Here is a 21,319-nt window from a genome sequence, read left to right as displayed (position 1 = left end):
GTCCCTTTCCTCAGCTGCCCCAGGCTCTGGGGCCCAGTCTCACTGCTCTCTGGGCTGGTAACAACCAGGGTGTGGGCTTGGGGTTGCCTGTGCCTGTGGTGGGACAAGAGCCTTGAGTGACCCTCATCAGCCTAGTCTGAGAGAAGGAAAGGACATCGGACTGCTCGGCTCTCCTTTCAGCAACAGGACAGTCCCTCTCCCTTGGCTCCTGGAGGAACCTTCCCTTCATTGCTTTCTGGGTCTTTGGTCTTTAAATCCTCAAGGCAATGATCAGGAAGCTTAGGCCACACCCAGGAGGCCAGGAGCCCTGGCAGGGGATAGAAGAATGAGGGACTTTTAGGGGCAGTAACTGGCACTAAGGTGACAATCCCAATGGCTGTGGATGCCTGCCAGGCTAGAGCTCATTCTCCTCTCACCTCCTAGGGTCGCCAGATAAAATACAGGATGGCCAGTTAAATTTTAATTTCAGATAAACAATGAGTACTCTTTTAGTATAAGGATGCCCCATTGATTGTTTATCTGAAACTCAAATTTAACTGGACACCCTGTATTTTTATCTGCTAAATTTGGCAACCCTATAGCTTGCAGCCAGTGACAGAGGAGGCCTTGCCTCAAAGACTGGAAGCCTGCTGGTGTCATTTATGTTCCAGGACTCCCCGTGAGATTCCGCTGACACTAAACTCGGCCAAACCCACATCTTTGCTTGGCTTCTTCCCCTGCTCTAGCCTGCTTCCCTCTCCCCTTACAGGTTTCACTTAAGAGCTGTCTCCCAATAAGTCTCTTCCACAAGGGTCCCGGTCTCAGGCTTGGCTTCCAGGCACTCTAAAGCCCGCTTTGCAGAGTTTCTCGTTTGAAGGTGATGCTCAGAGTTGCCCCAAAGGAGCCGCTCCCAGCCTCATCTTGCACGAGGGAGGGATGGAATACAGCTGCTTAGGCTCTGGAGCCTCTCACCACCTTAGATGAATGACTTAACTGCTTGGAGCTTCATTTTCTTCATCCGTGAAAGTGGTGATAGTAGTGACATTGCATGGTTGATGGGAGAATGCCAGCTATCTGGCACTTGGCAGGCCTCCCTAGATGGAAACAACAGCTGCAGTCCCAAAGCTTTTAATCTCTGATCATTTTCACTTCTTTCATCCTACTTTCACAATCTGCTGACATAGGAGGATGCGATTTCCATTCAATGGAGAATTGTGGGTCTGGGATCCCACTTGGGCCCATCTTTTGTCTTTTCTTCCCCAAGTTGAGAAAGTTCCTCAACTTCGGCAAAATCCATTTTGCACCAGTAAGCAAGGAAGGGAGGGGAGCCACAGAGCAGAGAAGTATGCACTTAACTCTTTCTTGCCTGCCAGACCTTTTAGGAACATAAAATACTCACAGACCTGCCCAATAGCTTTGCTTGGAAACACAGAGACACAGAGGGTGTTCTGAATGGTCTCCTCAAGAGCCAACTAACTCCACTCAATGCAGTGCAGGGCAACTTTTATAAAGACTGAGGCAGCCAGCCTGAGCAAGAGCAAGACCCTGTCTCTACTAAAAATAGAAAAATTATATGGACAGCTAAGATATATATAGAAAAATTAGCCGGGCATGGTGGCACATCCCTGTAGTCCCAGCTACTTGGGAGGCTGAGGCAGGAGGATCGCTTAAGCCCAGGAGTTTGAGGTTGCTGTGAGCTAGGCTGATGCCATGGCACTCACTCTAGCCCGGGCAACAGAGCGAGACTCTGTCTCAAAAAAAAAAAAAAAAAAAAGACTGAGGCAGGCTTGTGTGTGCTGATTTGGAGTGATGTTTAGATATATTATCAAGAGAGAAAAACCCACATCTTATATTTCTGGGAGGACACTTAAGAAACTATACCAGTGGTTGCCTCTGGAGAGGGGAGAGGCAGGCTGGGGAGGGTGACTCACTTTTCCTGCTTTATTCCTTTATATCACTTGAAATGTATGCCATAAGCGTATGGTACCTACTCAAAACATAAAATTTCGTTGAAAAACAAAAGTCAACCAACTATGTCTTTATCATCCAAAGGCATCTTTTCTTTCTTTCTTTTTTTTTTTTTTTGAGACAGAACCTCACTCTGTTGCCCGGGCTAGAGTGAGGGACGTGGCGTCAGCCTAGCTCACAGCAACCTCAAACTCCTGGGCTCAAGTGATCCTCCTGCCTCAGCCTCCTGAGTAGCTGGGATTACAGGCATGCGCCAACATGCCCGGCTAATTTTTTTTTTCTATATATTTTTAGTTGTCCATATAATTTCTTTCTATTTTTAGTAGAGACGGGGGTCTCGCTCTTGCTCAGGCTGGTCTCGAACTCCTGAGCTCAAACGATCCACCTGCCTCGGCCTCCCAGAGTGCTAGGATTACAGGCGTGAGCCACTGCGCCCGGCCCTCATCTTTTACTTTCAGCTCTGGATTTAATAAGACAGCACTGACAGAATTCTGGCAACTGGGAAGGCACTTCATCTTCAGGGTTTGGTAGAGGAGGACAGTGAAAATTACCCAAAGTTCTCTGAAGTCCAAAACGCAGGAGCTGCTAGAACTTGAGGATAGGCGGTCAAAAACAAACAAAAACACCCAAATGCATGAGCTGCTCTGGTTTTTCTGGGCCACAGCCTGGTAGAATGGGTTTGCCAGAAAGCTGGCTTAGGGGGACTCTCTCCCATTACTGAGTGTTTTCTGGGTGCCAGACACTTTATACATTCAACTATTTTTTTTCCCTCACAACTCTGAGAGGTAGATGCTAATAATCTCTCCAGGTAAAAGATGAGGGAGCTGGATAAGTGGCAAAGGATGGATTCGAAGCAAGTTCTAGCAGCTTCTGAAATAAAGCTTTTTTGAGAAAGAAAATGCCACTGTCTGCAGGGTCTATGTTGATTTCCTCCACTTCTTCCCTTATCTGGGACACGTCCTGTCTCCCCTGAGGGAAGAAGAAAGGGAAGCAGGAGGAGCCACAGGACTGCAAAGTGTGGTCAAGGCCAAGATGGAAGCTTCCGGAAACAGCAGACAATGAGATTTTGAGAAAGGAAATGAGGGGGGAGGTACCTGCTGACCCAGCCTCAGACTTCGCTGTGCAAGGCAACCCTTTGGCCCCCGACCCAAGCAGAATAAGCACATCCATTTATGAACTAACGCATTCAGTAAGTCGGTGTTGAGTGCATACTGGGGCCCGGGCCCTGGAATGCAGTGGAGAATCATCACTGGCAAGCCCCCTCTTCATGGGGCTTTCACCTGTGGTTCTTTTCCCTGCCCAGCCCCTCAGCTGGTAGTAATATGGTGCAGTGTGGAGAGCACTGGCTAGAATCAGACAGCCCGTTCCACCGCTTAGAACTGTGTGAGCTTGGGCGGATAACTTAGCCTCTCTGTGCTTCAGATTCCACCTGTGTAAAATGGGGATGATCGTAATAGCTACCTCATGATTGTAATAGTTCCATGAGATAACACGGAAAATTTTTGCACAGTGCCTGGCACAAAGTAAGCACTTGTTAATATTAGCTGCCATTATTATTGTTAAATATACACACTATATGTTCCTTGAGTACAGGGGACATACCTTGTTCTCGACTGAGTTCCCAGCACCTAGAATAGTGCCTGGTGCCTAGCACATAAAAGGTGCTCAACAAGTACTCAGTGAATATATGTATAGACAAAACTTGGCTTACTTTCGGAAATAGGGCCAGCTGGGCTTTTTCATGTCAACCCAACTAGAACACCTACTATGTGCAGGGAGCCACCAGGGACATTGAGAGTGGGTCCTGCCCCTGGGGAGTGCCTGATATGCGAGATGTTCAGAAGAGGAGATGCTAGATATACATGTGTTGAGTGAATGCATGCATGAAGAAATGAATGATTTAAGAAACACTCTCCAGGGCGCAATAAACACGCCCCTAACCTGCACCCTACACAGGCAATTGCACACACGGCTTTCTCCAGAGTGGGCACCAGAGGGCGCTGAGCTCGGCCGGTTTCAGCTCCTGATCAGGAGTCACTCCTGGGTTTTTAGGAGGGCGCCGCGCGGTGACGTCATATCCGCCTGGGCGACACGCAGCGGGGGGCGGGACAGGGGGAAGCCAAACGTAAATACACCGGGAGTTTCGCGGGTCCCGGGCTCTGGCCACTGCGGGACAGCTCCAGTCCTTGGCGGACCCTTGCTGCGAACAGGAGTCAGGGGAAGTGTCAGATTGTCCCGCAGAGAGCTGGTAAGCGGAAGCCCAGAGAAGAGCGGCTACTCTCCGGGAGCGGTCTCAGTTGGCCGCGCCGGTGGCCCCGTGCACGCATGCGCAAGGCGGGAGCTCTGGGGCGGATGGTGCGGAGCGTCCTGGGCTACTTCTCCGCCCGGGCCGAGGGCGCCGCGGGCCTCCGCGGTGTAAGGTCTCGGTCGCAGAGGGTGGCAGCGAGGACTGCACGGGACTACGGGACACTGCATGCGCCAGGCGCGAGGTGGGCGATAAGTCAAAGGCGGTCGTTACTCGCAAAAGTTGACAACAACCTGAGTGCCCAACAGTAGGGGATTGAGCTTTTTAAATTATTGATTTAGCTCATTAATTATACATTGAACGCTTTTCTGTGTGCGACGCTCTGTTTTAGGTCCTGGAAACAGCCGAGAACCAGACAGACCCGTGTCTCGTGGGGTGGACATCCTCCTGGGGCGGGGGGGGAGCACAGTAAAGAGTGAGTTACATAGTTATGTTAGAAGGTGGCAAATGCTTTGAGAAAAAAGAGTAGGGAAACCAGAGCCGACGCCTAGAGGCGGGAACAAGACTGGCGTGCGAAAAAGAGCTGGGAGGCCTGCGTGGTGGAGGGGATTGAGCGCAGGGAGAACGGCATGGCGTGCGGGCAGCTGCCGGAGAGCAGCGGTGCGGATCAGGCAGGGCCTTGCAGGCTGCTGTAACGACTTCGGCCTGCCTTGGGGTAAAACGGGAACCATTGCGAGGTTTTGAGCGGAGGAATTACGCAGCTTGAGTAGATTTTAATAGGCCTCTTGGCCGGTGTAGAGAATAGATTGAGAAGGGAAGTAAGGGTGGAAGTAGAGACATTTGTTATTAAAAACTGCGCATCCTGCAGCCACTAAAAAGGCGGACTTCAAAGAGGATGAAGACAGTAACTATATGGATGACATTTGGTGGTAAGCGTGACGAATATACCAGGCTGTAGAGAGGGTTTCTCAGGCGTCCTCTGCTTTAATGTTAGAACAGCCTGCAGAGGGCAGTGTAGTCACCGACCCTGAGGACTCAGGCCTGTGGAGAGGTGGATGCTTAATAAACATTTGCTTCATAGGTGTTTTTTCAATTGTAAAATATGTGAAACATAAAATTTGTCATTTTAACTGTTTTTAAGTGTACCATTAAGTGGCATTAAGTACATTCACATTGGTTGTGCAGCCATCATCACTCTCTTATCTCCTTAATGCCCCTTAAGTCTTAATTGTTATTGGCATCCTAAACCCCAGACCTAATTTCACTCCCTCATTTTAGGCAGCCAGGTCCATTAAGGCAGTCGGTAACTCTAAAAAACACTTATCATGTGCCAGGCAACGAATCAAACAGATGAGGTTTCTGTTCTCCCTGCTCTTCTAGTCAGGGGAGACTCTAGTGACTGGGAAAGAAGCACCAGATAACTATTGATGTCCCAAAACCAAAGATACTCTTGAATTTATAGACCTACCACAACCATTGTTCTCTCAGTCATATGTTCAATAAATGTTTGTTGAGTACCTACTTTGTGCCAGATGCAGTAAGTATTAATGTTTGGTGAATGAATGGGTAGGCGTAGCTCCTTGACCCTGACTTCTTTTCTCCAGAGGTCATCATCTGGGAGTGGTTGGAACTGTGCCTGACTCAGAGAAGGTTTTGGAAATGCTGGTTCATAGCTGTGTCACCTTAGATAAGTCCCTTTCCTTGGATGGGCCTCAGTTTCTTGGACCCTGTAGTGGGGGATCCATATATTAAACAAATGGAAGACAACGTTAAGAGATTGCATAACAGGCGTACCTAACTTAGAGCATGGTGTCAGAGAAGGCCTCCCTGAAGAGGTGACATTTAACTGAAACTGGATGGATGAGTAGGGGTTATCCAGGGGGAGGGAAAGGTGAAAGTGGAGCCAAGGAGAGGAATTCTCTACAGGGAGATCAACATGTTCTAAGTTCTTGAAAGTTCCAGCTCTGTTAGAAATGGCATTGAGTGGTCATTCCAGAAATTCTTCTCAAACCCCTTGCTGTTCAAGCTCAGTCTTTCACAGGGCTCCAAATAGTCCTGCAGAGACCTGGCCTCTGGACTGAGGGAACAGGCAGACCCAGAATGGCAGGGGTTAGCAGAACTACTACCGCTCCTTCTCCTGGTGAGAGTAAACAAGAAGAGGGCCTTCAAGTCTTAGATTTTACTCCTTTGTGCTTTTACTTTTTCTTTGGATTAAGAGGCATCATGACAGAGTGGTCTTGAGAGGGCTCAAGAGTGGTTGGAATCTCTGGGTGCCTTTGGGCAGGTTTAGCTACCTTTGCTAAGCCTCTGTGTCTGCTCAAAAATGGAAATAATAATAACATTTACTTCATAGGATCATTCTGAAGACATAGAAACTAAGGCATTTGTAATGTTTAACAGAACTAGGTGTTCAGTAAGGAAAATTGTTAGCTGGGATTATGCTATTAGGACTTAAATAAGAGTACAGTGGTTTGGCATATAAAAAATCTAGAAACTTTTGTATCTATATGGGTAACATTAGTTTAATCAGAATTAGATGAGTTATTGTACTAGGAGGTTTTTAGAAAACCGAATAGGCCAAATTCTCATTAAAACTGAAAAATAGTTTGTACCCTGGTAATTTCTAGCCCTTTTGACTTACTGTAGGTGTGATCAGCATTGGAAAAGATGCCTGCTCCAGCTACCACATATGAAAGAGTAGTTTACAAAAATCCGTCTGAGTATCACTACATGAAAGTCTGCCTGTAAGTTCAGTTTTCTAAGTTCTTTTATGGATTACTTTTTAAAAATGAGGCTGAATAGCATGAAATTTAATACAGTGTCTTTTTTAATGTTATTTTACAGAGAATTTCAAGATCATGGAGTTGGACTGAATGCTGCACAGTTCAAACAGCTGCTAATTTCAGCCCTGAAGGACCTGTTTGGAGAGGTATGGACTCATTTGGTAGACTGAACATTCCTAAGGTCTTTGTAAATAATACAGAAAGAACGCTTTCCAAACATCATTTTAAAACTATTTGAAATTGCAGAAGCAGACTTTCAGAAATGGTGAATTTTTGGTAGGTTTGTTCTAATGTGCCTTCTACCTGACATGAACTTGTTAGACAAATGTTTGTTTTTAGCACAGTGCTACTCAAAGTATGATCTAGACTGGCAGCCTGCAAACTGGTTTTTTGCCCATCTTGAAGAGATAAGGGGTTTGCACCAGAACCAGCGTACCACCTCTTTTAGTGAAAAAGTCCCCTAATGAAAAAAACGTGAGCTGAACTCTAAACAGTATTCTTAATGGTATTGTTGATTTACATTCTGGGTCAACTTATTTTATCACAGACCACTTTGAGCAGCTTTGTTCTAGCACCCACTGAGAACAGGAGTAGAGTGTTGGAAGTTGAGAGAGAACACAGAGGATTCTCAGGAGATTATTTCCTGATTCATATAATCTGTCTAATCAAAATCTGCTAAGTACCTCATCAAAATTTAATTTTTATTCCGCAAAAGACTGTTAAAGGATGAAAATACAAATTACAGACTAGGGGAAAATATTTGCAAACCACATATTCAACAAAGGACTAATATCTAGAATATATAAAGAACTCTCAAGTCTCAATAGTAAAAAACCAAACAATCTAATTAAAAAGGGGGCAAAAAACCATGAATAGACATTTCACTAAGGAAGATGTACAGTTGGCAAAGAAGCACATGAAAAGATGTTTAACAACGTTAGCCATTAGGGAAATGCACGTTGATAACAGAATGTGCATTGGAATGAGATACTATGTACCTAGAAGAATGACTGAAATAAAAAATAGTGATCACACTAAATGCTGGCAAGGATGTGGAAAAACTGGATCACTTGTACCGTGCAGTGACTATGTAAAATGGTGCAGCCGCTCTGGAACATAGTTTGGTGGTTTCTTGAAAAAAGTAAACATGCACCTGCCATACAACCCAGCATTAGCATTCTTGGGCATTTATCCCAGAGAAGTGAAAATTTACATTCATAGAAAAACCTGTACACAGATATTCATAGCAGCCTTATTTGTAATAACCAAAATGTGGAAACACCCCAGATATCCTTAATTGGGTGAATAGTTAAACTATGTTACATTCATACCATGGAATATAGAATATATTCAACAATAAAAAGGAATGGCCTTTTAATTTACACAACTTGAATGAATCTCCAGAGACTTATGGGAAGTGAAAAAAGCCAATCCCAAAAGCTTACATACTGGGTGGTTACATTTATATAATGCTCTTGAAATACTGTAATTATATAATCTGAAAAAAGACTCCAGTTGCCAGGGATTAAGTTAGGGGTGGGGCAAGAGGAGTGGGTACGGCTATAAAGGGGTAGAACAAGGGTGTCTTGTGATGGTACAGTTCCTTATCTGGACTGTGGTAGTACTTGCATGAAGCTCCCTGTGTGGTAAAATTATGTATAGAACCACACACGCACACATAAGGAGTGTGTGCATAACTAGTAAAATCTGAATAAATTTTAGATTGTACCAATACCAGTTTCCCGGTTTGATACTGTACTATATATAGTTATACAAGATGTTGACACATGGGGGAGGCTGGGTGAAGGGTACATGGAACCTCCCTGTACATTCCTTTGCAATCTCCTATGAATCTATACGTTTTTTAAATGAAAAGTTTTAAAATGTGCGCCTTCTATGTGTCAGGTATAAAACCTTGTTCTTGGGGTTTTTATGGCTGTTAACAAACAAGGTCTCTGCCCATGAACTAGTGGTCTTGGTTCTTGTAGTAGGAAAACATGTTAAAGAATTAGTGATAAGAATGATGAGAATTATGAAAGAGGAAGTTTGGTGTCCTGTATAGCAAGCAGATTGAGTCTAATCTTGGGGATCAAGGAAGGATCAATTTAAAATGAAGACTGGAAGGGTGAGGAGGCATCAGCCATAGGAAAAGGTATAGGAAGAGCATTCCAGGCAGGAGGAGCTGTAAGTAAGTAGGCAACTTTAAAGGGGCAGCCAGCACCATTAAATAAAATACTGCTTTTTGTGGAGGAGAAAAACTCAAAAAGAGTTGACAGGATTAGTAGAGTTCAAGAGTAATGGTGGTAATAGTCTGCTAATAGCGTTATTCCATACGTAGGTTGATGCTGCCTTACCCTTGGACGTCCTAACCTATGAAGAGAAGACCTTGTCAGCCATCTTGAGAATATGTAGCAGGTATGACAGACAGTGGAACATTTCTGGTACAACAGGATAGAGAGACTGGTGGAGAAATAGGACAAAAATGCTCTCTTCTGAGAATAAGAATAATTTCATCATTGTGAACTCTGAGCAGCTTTTGGGAGTTTAAACCGGGGTGAATATGAGCATTCCACCAGAAACTTAAACTCTAGAGAGAGCAAAACTTACAACTTCGTTACAACTGTGGAGTTTCCCAATTGATGATTGTGGTTGCAAAGTCAGAAATGTATATTTTAGAAACATTCTTAGTTCATATTTTTCTCTGCCTGTGACACATTATGCATTTTCTGGATCTTTCTGCAGTGGTCTTGTCAAATTGTGGAGTTCTTTGATCCTATTAGGATCCTATAAAGGCAAAAAATGTGCTTTCAGAGTGATTCAGGTAAAGACAGTTCCTTCACGTATTTATACAAGACTGAGTAGTGGATCAATTGTTTCTTAATGTAAGTGTCTCATTTTGTGCTTGCCTAAATGTAATATGGTTAACATTGTCTAGCTAGGGGGAAAAAATCCAGGATTTGATTGTTTCCAAAAAAGTGAGACAAAGCACTTAGATTTTAGGTTCTATGGGAGATGTTTTGGTATAAAACTTGGAACTCTTTTGGTAAAGCCTTAACTTTTAATGCTTAATGCCAAGTGTATTATATGTATAGGAAGGCTCTTTCTGAGCTTATGACTACTTGTTTATCTAAGGCTTCCTCGCAGGATGCTTTTTAAAATGCTACTGTGTAAGCTTTGCTCTTCCTGTAAAACTCGGTGTGTTTCCTCATTGCCTTGTATTTCAGTGCAATTTTCTCCCGATATTGTCTTAACCTTTTTCTTTCTCTTGTAGGTTTCTCCATTTCTCCTTGCGTTATCTGGTAATAGTAGGGAACTAGTATTGGATTGAATAGCCTTCAATTTCAAAAACATTTCTCCGCTCTCAAAAGTATTTTTTGGTGCCTGCCTGATGTTTGAAGATTGAAGCAGGCTAAAAGCCTCGTTGATGAAATTTGAGGGTGCCGAAGATGTTCCCAGTAATTTCCAGCCATCGCCTTTGTTGGGGTGGGCTTCAGAGGAGAGTCTGCCTGAACCAGCCAGTGCTGAACAGGCAGCACTTTCAGCATATGCACATTAAAGTTGGAGACCGGGCTGAACTTAGCAGGGCCTTCACACAGAGGGATGTGGCTGCCTTCTCAGAATTAACGGGGGATGTCAATCCTTTGCATTTAAATGAAGATTTTGCAAAACACACCAAGTTTGGAAAGACGATTGTACATGGAGTTTTGATCAATGGACTTATCTCAGCTCTGCTGGGTACTAAAATGCCGGGACCAGGCTGTGTATTTCTTTCCCAGGAAATTAACTTTCCAGCGCCTTTATATATTGGAGAAGTTGTTTTAGCTTCTGCAGAAGTGAAAAAGTTGAAGCGGTTCATTGCTATTATTGCAGTGTCATGTTCTGTAATAGAGAGTAAAAAAACTGTTATGGAAGGCTGGGTTAAAGTTATGGTCCCAGAAATTCCCAAATCCTGAGATATGTGTTTAAAGATGCAAGTTCAAACACCAATGCTGTTACTCAAGAGTAGCTGGTGAATCAGGGATTGCTGCTCTTCACCAAGGAATGTCTGATAGGCCCAGAAGCCTGTATTAGGGGAAGGGAGCAGGTATGGGGGTGTTCATGTGTCCCCTCTTTAATGTGGCCCTATGCTTCACACAGACTTGAATATATGCGGGATATCATCATCTGTCTAGGTTTCTTTAAATTCAAAAAGTATTGGGAAGGTTATTTGTCTAAAGGCTCTACTTTTGGGATTTCAAATTTAGATAACAAAGGTTTTTTGGATGACAAAAAACCTACCTATATTTCTGTAGAGTCAGTTTCACCGACTGGATCTAGCGTTTAGTTATTGAAGACAACAACAGCAGAAGTTGGGTATCTTTGAATATCTCCTCTTTACCAGTAAATATTAGACCCTGTTCTTCAGCAGTTTCTGGGTCAGAGTTTATTATAATTTGTTATTGTTAACACCAGGGTGGCATCTTGCTCAGCCTTCAGGTGGGCCTTGCCTTTCAGGTAGTGTTCATGCTATTGGAGAAGAGCTTATGCGCAGTCTGGGACTCAGCTGTGTAAACTGTGTCTGGTCTGTAAAATGGTGATAACATATACCACGCAAGACTGTTGTTGGAGATGGTAGACACAGGGTTAAGCCCAGGGCTGGGCCTGTGAACAATAGCTGCTATTACTGCCCACTTCTGTGACTGAGGTTAGGGGTTTTCCTGAGTTTGAAGTCCACTGGCCCACAGTTAAACAGATAACCAGTCTTTCAGGGTGTCAGCCAATCTGTATTAGTGTTCTTGAATGCAAGGTTCCTATTTTAAGAGTCCAGATTCTTTTCTCCCTCCCTTTAAAATGTGGTTCTACTTCCCATTTCTATAAAATATGCATACTGTAAAAAAAATTGTAAGAAATAAAAAATTGAAGATAGTGCAGGCCGAGTTCTTAAGAGTTGGGGGGTATTGAAGGGGAGATGTGCCTAATGTGTTAGTACAAATGGTCATCCCCAACACAGCCAGCACTCTTCTCATTTTTTTAATAACTATTGAGATATACCATAAAACTCACCTTTTTTAAGTATACAGTCCTCTTGTTTTTTTTGTATATCCATAAAGTTGTACAACCAACACCAAATCAATTTTACAACATTTTCATCACCCCCAAAAGAAATCCCCGTAAGCAGTCACTTTCCATTTCTCCTTATCTCCAGCCCTAGGTAATCACCAATCTATTTTCTGTCTTTATGGATTTCCCTGTTCGGACATTTCATATAAATAGATTCATACAATATGTGGTTCTTTGTAACTGCCTTCTTTTACATAGCATAATGTTTTCAGGATTCATCCGTGTTACAGCATGTGTTAGTACATCATTCCTTTTTATAGCTGAGTAATATTCCATTGTATGGATAGAAAACATTGTATTTTCCCATCTATCAATTGATTGACATTTGGATTATTTGCACTTTTTCACTGATATGAGTAATCCTAAGAACATTCTAGGACAGGTTTTTATGTGGACATATTTTCATTTCTCTCTAAGAGTGGAATTGCTGGGTCATGTGACTATGTTTAACATTTTAAGGAATTGTCAAATTGTTTTTCAAAGTACTGTTGGGTATGAAGTGGTATCTCATTTTGGTTATGATTTACATTTCTCTAATGTCAGCCAACACTTTTAAGACAAGCATCTATAACAGAACATACAAGTGGTCCACCTGTGCTCTCTGGTTTAGATAGCGGTGCTTGCCACAGCTACATGCTTTGAGTGAGAAGATAAGTTCAGGTGCAACTGCTTGGCTCAATCAGACTCCCTAGAAGAGAGATTTTCCTCCTGCTGGTGGATAAGTAACTCGTTTTTTCTTTTTTGGGGGGTATTTTTTGTTTGTTTTTTACAAGGGGAGATTACTTGAACAGATTACTAGAAAGGATTATTCTGGTCACTAGAGGGCAGTGATGTGTATAAAGTGAGTACTTTGAAACTGTTTGATGTACCATACTCTAGTTTGTGAAGGTGGGAAGACAAGCCCAAACTTAACTTCAGGAGCAAGGATGCAATTTTCGTGAGCCTCAGAATGGCAGCGTGTGCAGTCTCAGATCCACCTAAAGAAGACTTACAGTGAATCGCTAGACATACTGAAAATACATATAACTTCAGAACAAAATAGGGAACTTGGGGCACAATATGGGGACTGGAAGCGAAGACTGCTTGTTCCTGTAGAACTCATTCTCTGGGACTTAACAGCAGTCTTAAATTGTGGGTCCATAAATGGGGCGTGATGTAATAATTAATAGCTACTATTTTTTCAGTGCCTGATAAACTAGTTTTCTACATTAACTCTATTCCAACTTTGTGAAGTTAATGTCCTGTTTTATAAGTGAGGAAACAGACATGCTGTGTGACTTGCCTGTCTATGGAAAAAAAACCCAAACTCTGTAAAATAATTTTAAAGAGATTTACTCTGAGCCAAATTTGATGACCATGACCCAGAGCCACACCCAAGAAGCCTTGAGCAAGGGGACTCACTATGGCTGGGTTACAGTTTGGTTTTATACATTTCAGGGAGGCAGGCATTATTGGTAAAGTCATAAATCAATACGTGGGAGGCATACATTGGTTTGGCCTGAAAAGGTGGGCCATCTCGAAGTGGGGGGGGAGCTTACAGGTTATAGGTGGGTTTAAAGATTCTTTGGCTTGTAATTGGTTAAAGACATGAACCTTTGTCTAAAGGCTTGGAATGTTTTAACATAGCTGTTTATCTGAGATGAGCCTCCGGACATATATTGTTGTGTAAATTGAGGACCTGCAGGTTTGTTTTGCATACCCTTAGGCCTGTTAATGGGTTACAAAGGATGTCCCCAAGAAGGGAAGGGGGGTCATGATAAGGCATGTCTGACTTCCTTCCTCCTGGCAGGCAATTTAGTTTTAGGATATTCCTTTGGCCATGAGGGGGTCCACAGTCAGCCTATGGTGGGGGGGGGGGTGAGCCTTAAAATTTTATTTTAGTTCACATGCCCAAGTTTGTACAGCTAACATGCAGTGCAGCTGGGATTCAAACTTGGGCCTGCCTGGCTTTTTCTATCACCCCGTGGGTTCTGTGTTCCTTTAGGGGCCGAGGGAAAGTTTCCTTTTCTGCCCTCTGAATGTTTTTTGAAAAATTAACTGACAAAAGGCAAATTAATTAGAGAAAAAGCATACAAATTTATTAATGTGCACACAGGGGAGAACTACCAAGTGATTACCCCCAAGCTCCTAATGGGGTTTAGAAGCTTATGTACCATTTTGAGATTAGAGAAAGAATGGGAGCTTGGATATGAGGCCTGGCTAGCAAAGGTGGTCTTGTGGCATATATGAAACCTCACAGCTAGCAGCCCTCCAAGAGAATAGATGGTAAATGTTTCTTTCAGACCTTTGAAGGTGTCAGACTCAGTTAATCTTCCCTAGATCCCGAAAAGGGAGGGCCTGGCTACATAATGCAAATTTGCTACAGATGCAAATCTTCCCCCACAAAAGACAGCTTTGCAGGGCTACTTCTGTTTGTTGGCTCTCTGAACAGCCATCTCAAAATATGTCAAGGAAAGCTATTTAGAGGTGAAATATTTTTATTTCCTTCATTCCCAGTACTGGAACTGGAGCACTGTCAGTTTCTATAATAGCATCTTGTTATGTGGCATTAAAGCAATTAGAATCATTCTATAGAAATCTTTTTACATTCAGAATGTTCTAGATCTTCTTCACTGTTAGAGTTGTTGGATTTTCCTGTATACAATTAGTTGATGGCTTCCACTCATGCACATCACCTACCCTTTTTCTAAGTTGACAGTCTGTGATTATTTGTCTTCACAATTGCTAAAAGGGTTAGTCTAAATATAAAAAGTTATATGTGGGCCAAGTATGGGGTTGGGGAGGGATGTCAGATCTGGCTGATCGCTGATTTATACTGTGTAACTTCCAAAAGTAGCTTCTCAATGTGAGCATTGCCACATTTCTTATGCTCCCTAAGAGTCATGGTCTTTGATGACTGTAAATCAATAAGAAGTTGAAACAGAAAAGTAGATAAGAAGTTACCGATACTTCTCTTTGGATGATGACTTGTCGTTTTCACCCAAAGCCACGATTTTCAAACCACTCATAATTTGTTAAACCTGACCGTTTGGCTTTCTCATTTTGAGTCCTATACAAACTGCTCAGGAGTGACTGTAATGAAAGCTTGGGTGACCCTCAAATTAGAAAATCTCTCCCAGATAACTGAGAGGTGGCCTTGACTGTTCCCGGTCATGTGTGAGAGTACAAAAGTAATGACTGAGACAGGCCAAACTGTCCGGGCACTCTCCACACAGGGGCGTTATAAGACTGCAATTTATGTGATGTTTGATTGCCACAGAAATACCCATTTTAAGCACTTTCAGCCTAATGTACTGGAAAATTGCTTAACAGATTTTTATATTCTATTAGAAACATTTCCATATTGGTGAAAGGCCACTCATTTCTTTTCCTGAGCAGCAAATCTTGAGTAGCAACGGGGGGAATGCCTTGCCACAGCCACCATTTGTCTTGTGGACCTGACGTGTGTACTCGTCTAGAAAAAAGAAATTGCTAAATGCATACCCCGATACCTTTTAGGTAACCACAGGTTTTCATTTTGTGCTGAATTATTGGTCATTTTTCTTTTATGTTTTTAGAGTATGATTCAGAGATTAATTTACTTCCAAAGAAAATTGCTATTAAATTATATCTATTAAGTTTTTATATTAAAACATTTTCTACCCAGAGATGACTGTCACTCTGAGCGACTGTGGCTCTGTGAATGTTTCACAAGTCGGCATAATTTATTGTCTAGCTCTGAGCAGAATGGAAGTGGTGCTGAATTAATCTTGGGCCACACCTGAGCATCTCCAGGGTCCCAAATGTTTTACTTCCTTTGTTCTTATCCTTGCTTTTATTTTGGGTTACCAACATAGCAGACACAAGAATTCTCAGCATCTTCAGAGAAATTTTGAGTTGGAGCTAGAAGAAATTTAAATTCAAAATCATAAGAAACCCAAAACTAATGTTAACACTACATAAATAGGACACGATTAATAGGGGAACCAACGAACTGTTAGTTTTTAAGGTGGTTCTTAGCTATAAAGCAGTTCAAATGACCTTATAAACCCTGGGGGAAATTCCCCTGTGATGTGATGGAAAATACCAACATGTGAGAGAAATAAGAATGATTGTGAGTTGAATTTGGTTGTATTACATCCAGATCATGAATATCTAAAGAAATCAAATCTTTTTGAGTTGAGAGGCCATGCTGCTTAGGAAACACCGAGTTTTTCACAAGCTTCTATGATTTGATTTTATAGAGCAGTTGCTGGGCCTAGAAGCAGTCTCACTAAAACTCATTATCTTTATAGTCAATCTGGCCAAACATCAAGTTGTTAGATAAACAACCTGTGGGCCATCTAAACATTTGGCAACATGGGGGAATATATATATATTTTTTGTCTGCTAGCCCTGAGTAGTTATGTAGGTGGCAGAAGCTGAGGTTCCCTCATTCCTTATTAGCTTTGCAGAGCCTGAGACTGTGGAAGCAAAGCTGATTTGATACAGATCAGCTCTGGCCTGGGGAGAGTTTCCCCGCATTCAGCATTCAGCTTGAGCCCTTTCAAAAACCAAATGAATATGGAGGCTGTCTAGGGGTGTGGGGCCCAGTTCCCAGTGGACCATGGGATCCAGGTTAAGTCCAGGATCTTCAGGGGATCACTGACAAGACACTGATTTGGGTAGATAAAAATAAATTATGAGGCTCACCATAGCTCACCATTTATTCTAAGGTGCTTACTTCTGGGGAGAATTTCCAGAGAAAGGGAAAGGCTAAACTGAGAGTTTGTCTCTGGCTTCATTCCGTCACATACTTGATTTCTCACTTTCAGTTTCCTTTTCCTAGTGAGGAAGACTAGACAATGTTGTTACGACATTTGCAATTCTGATCTTTAATTCTAATTCCTTTTCAGTTCCCTTCTTTTCCAGAGAGAAAAGTACTTAAATACTTTTCAGTAGAAAAACTTTTCTCTCCCTGTGTGATTCTTCTGCTGATTTCCTTTATAATGGAAGAGCTAATGCTTACTCTGTATTATCTCTGTACCAGCTTGTCTTCCAGGTCATTGCCTACATGAGTGCATTCAGGCCTCCCAATATTCCTGTGGGGTAGAGGCTATCATTATCTTTATTCTTCAGATGAGAAAGTTGAAGCCAAGAGAGGTTAGGCTGCCAGTGAGCCGTGGAGCAAGGTATGAACCCAAGTTACCTTGGAGCTTGAGGCTTGTAACCACAACCAACAATCGTTAGCTTCTTCCTCTGGTTTATTAAGGCAGCTTTTTGCCTAGTTCTTGAATCTAGCATTCTGTCTTTTTTCTCTTGAGTGGCAAACCTGCCCCTACCTATCTGTCTACCTCTCCCCACATCCTCACCTACCTCCCTCGTCCCCTTACCCATACACTACTTTTACCTGTTTCCCTCCAAGAAGCAGCAGAGCCCAGGCCAGAAGTGTGTGTTAGTAGCCACTGTAGTCTCAGGGTGGCTCCTCAGAGTAGTCAAACCTCAGAGATATTTGCTTTCTTGAAAATGTCCTTTACTGGCTATCAGAAGGTATGACAGAGCTCAGGAACAGAAGAGTGTGAAAGGGCTCCTTTTCCCACCTTTCCTTCTCTTAGGTGTCTCCTGCTCAGCCCATCACACATCCTACTCTTGGTCCTCCAGTCTACCTGGCTTTACGATGCCCAGAGCTCCCATAAAGCTCTGGACTAGCCTGTCACTGCATGTCTATATAGGTTTCCAGTTGTTCATGTGGCTAAGCAGCTTGATAGCAGGTGACATCTTTCTCCTGTGCCTGCCACAACGTCTGGCATCTAGTACATGTTCAGTAGGGAGTTTGCTGAAAGAATGAGTGAAATGTTCTTTCTCCATATCCTGCTATCCAAATCTCTCCCATCCTTAAAGACCCTACTCAAACCCCAACTCTTCTGTGAATTGCCCCGTAGTCTACTCTAGCTGTCATTACTCTTTTCTGCCTTATCCTCTCATGGTACCTGGTGCTCCAATTCCAGCACTCAATACAGGCTGCCTTGGAGTCACTGTTTCTGTGACAATCTTTCCTATCCTCCTAAAAAATCATTGGAGGAAAAGGACTCTGCATATTTTCCATTTTTTTCTCCACAGGACCTCAACAACATCAAAAGTCCTCAAGTAATACTTATTAAAAAAAAAACCAATATTGTCATCATTTGACAAAAACACATGCACGGAGAGTGTCATCCTCCAATCACATAATCTTAAATGAAAAAAAAATCTAATTTGGGGGCTGGGCATGCTGGGTAATGCCTGTAATACCAGCACTTTTGGGATGCCTATGCCGGAGAATTGTTTGGGGCCAGGAGTTCAAGATCAGCCTGGGCAACTTAGCAAGACCCTGTCTCTAAAAAATATTTAAACATTAGCCAGGTGTGGTGGCATGCACCTGTAGTCCCAGCTACTGGGGAGGCTGAGGCAGGAGAATCACTTAAGCCGAGGAGTTTGAGGTTATAGTGAGCTATGATCCCACCACTGCATTCTCAGCCTGGGTGACAGAGTGAGACTCTCAAAAAATAAATAAATAAAATCTAATTTGGAAGCAGTAGGCAAAATACATTCCTCAGAACATGTGAAATTGCTTGTAAGATATAAACTATGGACAAGTTGATTTTTCGTACTAAACCATTGGATTGTGTGTTTGTACAGATTACAGCGAAAATGGAGCTAAGCCCCAGATGGCTAGATTCAGAGAAGCCTTCCTCTTACTCTCAGAAATTTATCTCATGGAACCAGTGGCTGGTCATCAGAGCACTAGATGTCTCCCAGTTGTATAACATTATTTTTTTTCTAATCGTATTAAATATTTCATTTGAGACATTTTGAAACATACAGAAAAGCATAAAAAAGAAATCATGATTCTGTTTCCTAGAGGCCCACAGTTACATTTTGATGTTTCCGTATGGTGTTTTTGCCATAGATATATTGGGACCATACAGATGCATATATTGCTTTTTTCATTTACTATTACATCTTTTACTATTATTTCCCAACATCATAAATATTTTTGATAATCTGAGTTTTTATTTTTATTTATTTTTTGTAGAGACAAGGTCTTGCTATGTTGTCCAGGCTGGTCTTGAACACTTGGTGTCAAGCAATCCTCCTGCCTCAGCCTCCTGAGTAGCTGAGATTACAGGCTGAGCCACCGTGCCCAGTTGATAATATGATTTTTAACATTGCAAAAAATTCATGATTGTATACCAAGATTTGTTCATTCCCCATTGTTAGATATTTGTCCTTGCATGTTATTATTATTTTTTTTTGCACTGATATCCCATTATTTCCTTAGGATACTCTCCTAGAGACAAAATTACTGAGTCACGGGGTGAGACCATTTTCAAAGCACTTAATATGTACTGTCCAATCTCAGCTCCTAGCACCAGGCCTATTACATGATAGATACTGAATAAATAATTGTTAAATGAATGAATGAGTTCCCTCCAGAAAGGTTGATCCAATGTATACTCCCACCAGGAGTATGGGAGAAGAACCTTGTTTTGCTCAGTCCACATCATGATAGCAGTAATGATTGAAACAGGATTTTGGTTTCTGTGATTCTGGCAATGAAATAATCCATTTGCTTTAAACCAAAATGGAAGTAAAAAGTTGAATCCTTTCTAAATGACATATGGTTTTGCTTTAAGAGACTGCCGCTTTTAAACACACTGGGACAAAAATGGAATGGAGGAAGAGTTCTGATTATTTTAGGACTAAATCATGAAGTTCCATGATTCCTTCTTTGCATCGCCCTCTATTGGGTCTTGTCCCTAGAAGCCAATCTGTCATGGCCACTTGGCTATTTGGGGTTACCCAATACTCCCATTAAGCTTGAGATCTGCAGAGGGGACCCTTTAGATACCATCTAGTCCTTTCCTGTGATGTCAAATTTTGGTGGTGGTGGTGGTGGGATTACTAGGAAACTTTGTTCCCTTGTCTGAAATGCAGAAATTTAGCAAAGACAAACTCAAGAGTTAAGTTTGTCTTAACTCTATTCTATGAACTGTAGGGGAAAGAAGAAATTAATATTGTTTCACCTTTTATTATATGTCAAGCCCCTTCCCAATTTACTGTATTCCTCAACCTTTCATACAGATATTATTTCCATTTTGCAGATGGGGGAGTTGAGGCTCAGATAGGTTGGGTAACTTGTTCAAGATCACACAGCTGGTAAATGCAGGAGTCCCGGAGATCCTGGTCATCTGATTGGAAGTTTAACTCTTCACCATCCTGGAATGCTGCCCTGGGAGAGGGTGGTGTGGGTAGAATTTCTGTGTGGGGTGGGGGGCAAGGGAAGGGTGCGGTGGGTGGTGTTGGTGGAGTGGGAAGGATGGAGAGATGGGGTGGTGCCAGGATTGTGGCCTTGTATTCAGGCAGACTGTGGGGCAGATTTGGGGCTGAGAAGTTGACTCCACTGTTCTCTGGCTCTAGGTTTGAGGTTCTTGGAGCCAGTACAGTGGGACTGAATACTCCCAAGTCTGAGGAATTTGGTTGAAATTTCTGGGGCTTGAAGGTCTGTGGGATGAGCAGAGAGTGGGGGCCAAGAGTAGAGGCCGGGAGTCTCTAGATCAGTTCTTAGGGTCCCCAGTTCTTAGAGCTTGGGTCTGGAGGTTCTGGGGTCCAAGGCCTCCAACTGTGGGGTCCAGCTCTTAAGTTCTAGGGTCTGAGGAGCCAGGTTCAAGAGTCCCTGTGAATCCTGAATCTGAAGGGCTTGTTTTAGAAAGTCTCTGGGTCTGCAGGGCTCAAACTGAGGGTCCCATCCTGAAGGCCCTTTTTTTGAGTCTTAGGGTCTTTAGGCCTGGAAGGCCTGAGTGGGGAGAGGTCCAGCTGTAAGGGTTTTAAGTCTGACAGTTTCTTAGGGCCTGATCTGAAAAGCCCAGTTCTGAGAGGCTTGGTTTGGAAATCTCGGCCTGAAGTTTCCTGTATCCCAGGGCTCAGGACAAGGTGTCCTCGGTTCCGAGGATCCCTGGTGGTGATGGCTTAGGGTGGAGTGTTCCCGGGTCCAAGGCCCGGTGCTAAGAGCACCAGGTCTGCGGCGCAGCTGCAAGGATACAGTAGGCGGGGGCCCAGGGCAGTGGCGGGGCGGAAGGTAAAGGGCAGGTGGCGGGTATTGACAGCCACGGGGCCAATCAAAAAGTCGGCGCTAGGACCCCACGGGAGACGCCGGCGCCTAGGGCAGCCCGGGTTGACAGCGGAGGCGGGGACGGTCGGCGCTAGGACCCCGCGGGGCCGGCGGGTGGCGGCGGCGCTCGGGGCG

General features: G+C 43.2%; 2 protein-coding genes across 5 annotated transcripts; both read left to right on the top strand.

Moving 5' to 3' along the window:
* The first annotated feature begins 4,065 nt into the window (after positions 1-4,065).
* On the top strand, positions 4,066-10,886 carry RPP14 (ribonuclease P/MRP subunit p14). Of its 4 annotated transcripts, XM_045530431.1 has the most exons (6): positions 4,289-4,436; positions 6,839-6,936; positions 7,037-7,121; positions 9,314-9,390; positions 9,718-9,796; positions 10,247-10,886. In XM_045530431.1, the coding sequence occupies exons 2-6, from the start codon at positions 6,860-6,862 to the stop codon at positions 10,301-10,303; spliced, it is 375 nt and encodes a 124-aa protein (XP_045386387.1). In that variant the 5' UTR covers positions 4,289-4,436; positions 6,839-6,859; the 3' UTR covers positions 10,304-10,886. The 4 variants fall into 4 exon arrangements, with proteins under 4 accessions (XP_045386385.1, XP_045386386.1, XP_045386387.1 ...); XM_045530429.1 differs by lacking the exons at positions 4,289-4,436; positions 10,247-10,886 and adding an exon at positions 4,066-4,195 and having other exon boundaries at positions 9,718-10,221; XM_045530430.1 differs by lacking the exons at positions 4,289-4,436; positions 10,247-10,886 and adding an exon at positions 4,066-4,195 and having other exon boundaries at positions 6,820-6,936; positions 9,718-10,221.
* HTD2 (hydroxyacyl-thioester dehydratase type 2) lies at positions 10,422-12,030 on the top strand. The gene has a single exon (XM_045530427.1). The coding sequence runs from the start codon at positions 10,422-10,424 to the stop codon at positions 10,926-10,928; it is 507 nt and encodes a 168-aa protein (XP_045386383.1). The 3' UTR covers positions 10,929-12,030.
* Positions 12,031-21,319: the final 9,289 nt, after the last annotated feature.

Source organism: Lemur catta, chromosome 18, assembly GCF_020740605.2.
Source record: "Lemur catta isolate mLemCat1 chromosome 18, mLemCat1.pri, whole genome shotgun sequence".
NCBI lineage: Eukaryota > Metazoa > Chordata > Mammalia > Primates > Lemuridae > Lemur > Lemur catta.
Note: the sequence above shows the minus strand (reverse complement) of the source record. Positions and strands in the feature narration are given on the sequence as shown.

Bases quoted from the DNA above. Each gene is read 5' to 3' on its own strand.
- RPP14 (XM_045530429.1), top strand. From the start codon at position 6,860: ATGCCTGCTCCAGCTACCACATATGAAAGAGTAGTTTACAAAAATCCG. The intron at 7,122-9,313 runs GTATGGACTCAT...TTCCATACGTAG, and splicing joins TGAAGGACCTGTTTGGAGAG to GTTGATGCTGCCTTACCCTT. The intron at 9,391-9,717 runs GTATGACAGACA...ATCTTTCTGCAG, and splicing joins ATCTTGAGAATATGTAGCAG to TGGTCTTGTCAAATTGTGGA.
- HTD2 (XM_045530427.1), top strand. From the start codon at position 10,422: ATGTTCCCAGTAATTTCCAGCCATCGCCTTTGTTGGGGTGGGCTTCAG.